Source organism: Nicotiana tomentosiformis, chromosome 3, assembly GCF_000390325.3.
Source record: "Nicotiana tomentosiformis chromosome 3, ASM39032v3, whole genome shotgun sequence".
Lineage (NCBI taxonomy): Eukaryota > Viridiplantae > Streptophyta > Magnoliopsida > Solanales > Solanaceae > Nicotiana > Nicotiana tomentosiformis.
In genome coordinates this window covers 83,498,280-83,501,981 of record NC_090814.1, presented here as the reverse complement: position 1 = coordinate 83,501,981, position 3,702 = coordinate 83,498,280, and the positions used below count along the sequence as shown (strand labels likewise).

The following is a 3,702-nucleotide window of genomic DNA, read 5'->3' as shown; positions in this document are numbered from 1 at the left end:
TTTCTAGCTAGATTACGTATTGGAGACCAAGTGTTTACGGAAATATTGACTTTTCACGATTAATCACAATCATGTAGACGAACTTTCACTTCTACAATACAAAGCAAACAGCCAAAGGAAGAGCAAGAGACTGTGCTTAACGCGTTCCAATTTTTTGGATCTATTACTTCAATTTTTTTTAAATTTTAAGCTGTATGTAATAACAGTGTAAAAAATATTTACACACTTATTATTATTAACATTATTATTTTTGGTCAAAACACAATCAGATCATGATAATTAAAGCAATTATAGATAAATCTCTATCTAATTGGTAACGTTTAAAAATTATAACTATAATCTTAGCCTATCACAAGTTATATAGACATTAGACAGTATAAAAAATCATTGCTCAGTCAATTTATGAAACTTTAAATCCTTTTCACAAAAAAAAATTTCCCTAGAAAACCCGAAAATTGGAAAACTATGAGTACAAAAACTTCAAAACTTTCCACAAGCCAGAATATGTGGACTTTATTAACCAAAGCCGCCACTGATGGCGGAGTCTCTTGACTGGTAACAAATTCCACTATTGCTTTCTTCTCTAATTAATCGCAATGGAGGTCAACACACCTATAAGCTTCCACCTAGGGTCCCACAATAGATTCATCAAATCCCCAAAGTGTTGGAAGTGTACACATAGTAATTCTACACATAGTTGTTTAATTGCTCAAAGTGTATGTAAATCTGCCTCTATAAATAGCGTTTCAGATCACTTGCATTAAGTAGGGAAACACAAAACCAAAAACACTTGAAACGCAATAGAGTTGATTCCCATCTATTACTTATTACATAACAAGTTCTCGACATGGCTTCATTCCATAGCTTGAAGACTTTGGCCATTGTTGCTCTTGCAATTTCCTCCTTCGTGCAAGTCACCTTAGGTCAGTCTTCCTTTTCTTATTAATTTAGTAACACATGGTATAAACTTCGTTCCGTGTATTTATCTTTGCACTAGATAACAGGTTTCTATTAAATCTATAAGTACAAAAGAGTAATATTTCTGTAGGTTCAACTGAACTTATTATTTTTTTTCCTTGATCCATACAGGTGATATAGCATGCGAGAACTTAAACGAAAACTCGTGTGCCTTCGCAATATCAAGCAATGGGAAGCGTTGCGTGCTAGAGAAACATCTGCGAAGGAGTGGTGAAGAAGTATATACATGCCGCACATCAGAAATAGAGGCTGATAAGCTCAAAGATTGGATTGAAACCAATGAATGCATTGAGGCATGCGGCGTCGATAGAAATGCCCTCGGCATTTCTTCGGACGCACTCCTAGAATCTCGCTTTACTAACAAGCTTTGCTCCCTTGCCTGCTACAAACACTGCCCCAATATTGTTGACCTCTACTTCAACCTTGCCGCTGGTGAAGGTAATATTCGATATGATCTTTTGTACTATCAATAAAAGTAATAGCAAGTTCGATAGAGTATCATTTTTATCGGGTGACAAGCTAATACTTAATTATTATAAAAGTTTATATGTAATATATATGTATATATATATATATATATATATATATATATATATATGGTTTGATTGTGTGAATATTTTATACACCTTTCGGGGTCTCTTGGTAGGGTGTATAAGAATAGTGCAGAATAAGGTGTATTAGTAATGCATGGGTTAGTAATGCAAGCATTAGTTATGCAGATATTATTTCTTATCTACTGTTTGGTGTGGTGTATTAAAATTATAATGAATTGCATAATTTTTAAGAAAAATAGTTGTTTACAAAAATGTCCTCCATATTCTCAAGCTTTAAGGGACTTTAAGGATAATTTTATCTTTAACCAACATAATGCATGCATTAATAGCCTTGGTATTACTAATGCCATGGTTTACTATGCATTATTTATACATAGGATAATACCAAGTATGATTGAAAAAATACATCAAACAAGATATTAGTAATGCATAGAGTTAATACTTGCATTATTTTTTCTAATACCTCCTGCCAAACTACCCCTTAGTGAATTGAACATAAGCTATTATGAAAGTTCTTTTTTATTATAATGACAAGTGCTTCTTTTGAAAAATCTCATCTCTATTTTATTCTGTTGTCGAACTTAGTTTTGCCTTTGCCTGTTATTAATGGGTGTGTCTTTGATTGGCCAATAGGTGTATATCTTCCCAAGTTGTGTGCAGAGCAAGGGAAAAGTGCAAGGCGAGAAATAGCGGAGATCAGAAGCTCGGGATTGGTGGCGCCAGCTCCGGAATCAGAAGTCAAGGCCAGCAATTTCATGATTGCTCCGGCAATGCCTCCTTTCTAAATTCGATAAAGATTAAATTCAGCACTATAAGTATACAATGGTCTTTAGTTGTATTGTAGTATGAGAATAAGGACTCTGGGTAGGCCCAGTTAATATTACATTTGAATCTTGGTATGGTTTGTTAGTTGTTACATTTCAGTAGCATATACAATATTCATAAGGTAGGGGAGAAATGCCTCACAGATACAATACAATGGCATTCTCCCTACCCAGCCCATTTTCCACTATTTTTGTAATGGAGTATTAATATGCTTAATATCTATTTTATTTCTTGATGTTCAAAAACTTGATCTTGTTGTGCTAAATTTTGCTTGAAAATTAATCTTGAAGCCATTAGTCCTTGGATCATACTGTGTATTTTCTCTTGAAAAGAAGTATAAGTGTTGTGCATCTTTAAGGCAGATTAACGACTACTCTAACCGGTTAAACATCGTTCTTAATTAAGAGGCTAGTCCCACTAGTACATGACAGAAGATCCAAATCTATCTCTGCTACAAAACAATCAAGAAAGCTAACATTCCCACTGCTTGACTGGGTAATAGTAATAGACGTCGGAATAATTGAACGCTTTTGGGGTGAATCCATATCCCATTTCCTCACCAAGAGAATGGTAGGTGTCATTTGTCAAGCCTCTAGTGGTGGAAGTTATGGAAATAGCCTTTGGGATTCCAAATGTAAGCGCTTTCTATTGTCATCTTTACACAAATAGTCGAGTCAAACTGTTTACTTTTACCATTGGTATACATAAATTAAATATTAATTATAAGCGATTATATATATATATATGATATTCGCAAGTTAATTTTAATTTAAGCTGTTCGGTAGGCGATTATGATTAATTCTTTTTTTTTATTATTATCATAAGAAAATTCTCTCTTAACATTTTCACATCTTTTTTTCGCTTTCCACTAGTTAATGGTGAGTAGGAACACCTAACTGATAGTATCTGTGGTTCTATTAGAACTCAAACTCGTAACACTAAGATATGAACTGTGATCTCGTTAATTTGGCCATCCCTTGTTTTTTACAACTGCAAAATTATTTAAACAATTACTAATCCACTAATTTATACTCCCTCGTTACCTTCCAGAGTTTACAGGTCTGTTTCTTGCTGACCAAAATGTTTCTATTTTTTAAAGTGACAAGTGAAACTTCTACAATTTGCAAATATTTTGAAAGAGGGGGCGAATTTCTTATTATTTACAAACAGAATCGAAGATGACGAGTTATGCATGTAGAAATTATAAAAATTTCTTGTCAAAGAAAAATAATAGCGGCCTCAGCTTAAGGCGTAGGAGTAATTATTTTCTTAAGTGTTGCTCCCTCCGTTCCAATTTATGTGAACATGTTTGACTGGGCACGAAGTTTAAGAAAAAAATAAAAAT

General features: G+C 33.6%; 1 protein-coding gene across 1 annotated transcript; it reads left to right on the top strand.

Annotated features, from left to right (window-relative positions):
* Positions 1-754: 754 nt before the first annotated feature.
* On the top strand, positions 755-2,665 carry LOC104097019 (uncharacterized). The gene is made up of 3 exons (XM_070197186.1): positions 755-923; positions 1,090-1,416; positions 2,166-2,665. The coding sequence occupies exons 1-3, from the start codon at positions 848-850 to the stop codon at positions 2,315-2,317; spliced, it is 555 nt and encodes a 184-aa protein (XP_070053287.1). The 5' UTR covers positions 755-847; the 3' UTR covers positions 2,318-2,665.
* Positions 2,666-3,702: the final 1,037 nt, after the last annotated feature.

Coding starts and splice junctions, on each gene's coding strand:
- LOC104097019 (XM_070197186.1), top strand. CDS start 848: ATGGCTTCATTCCATAGCTTGAAGACTTTGGCCATTGTTGCTCTTGCA. Junction 924..1,089: donor CTTCGTGCAAGTCACCTTAG/GTCAGTCTTCCT, acceptor TGATCCATACAG/GTGATATAGCATGCGAGAAC. Junction 1,417..2,165: donor CAACCTTGCCGCTGGTGAAG/GTAATATTCGAT, acceptor ATTGGCCAATAG/GTGTATATCTTCCCAAGTTG.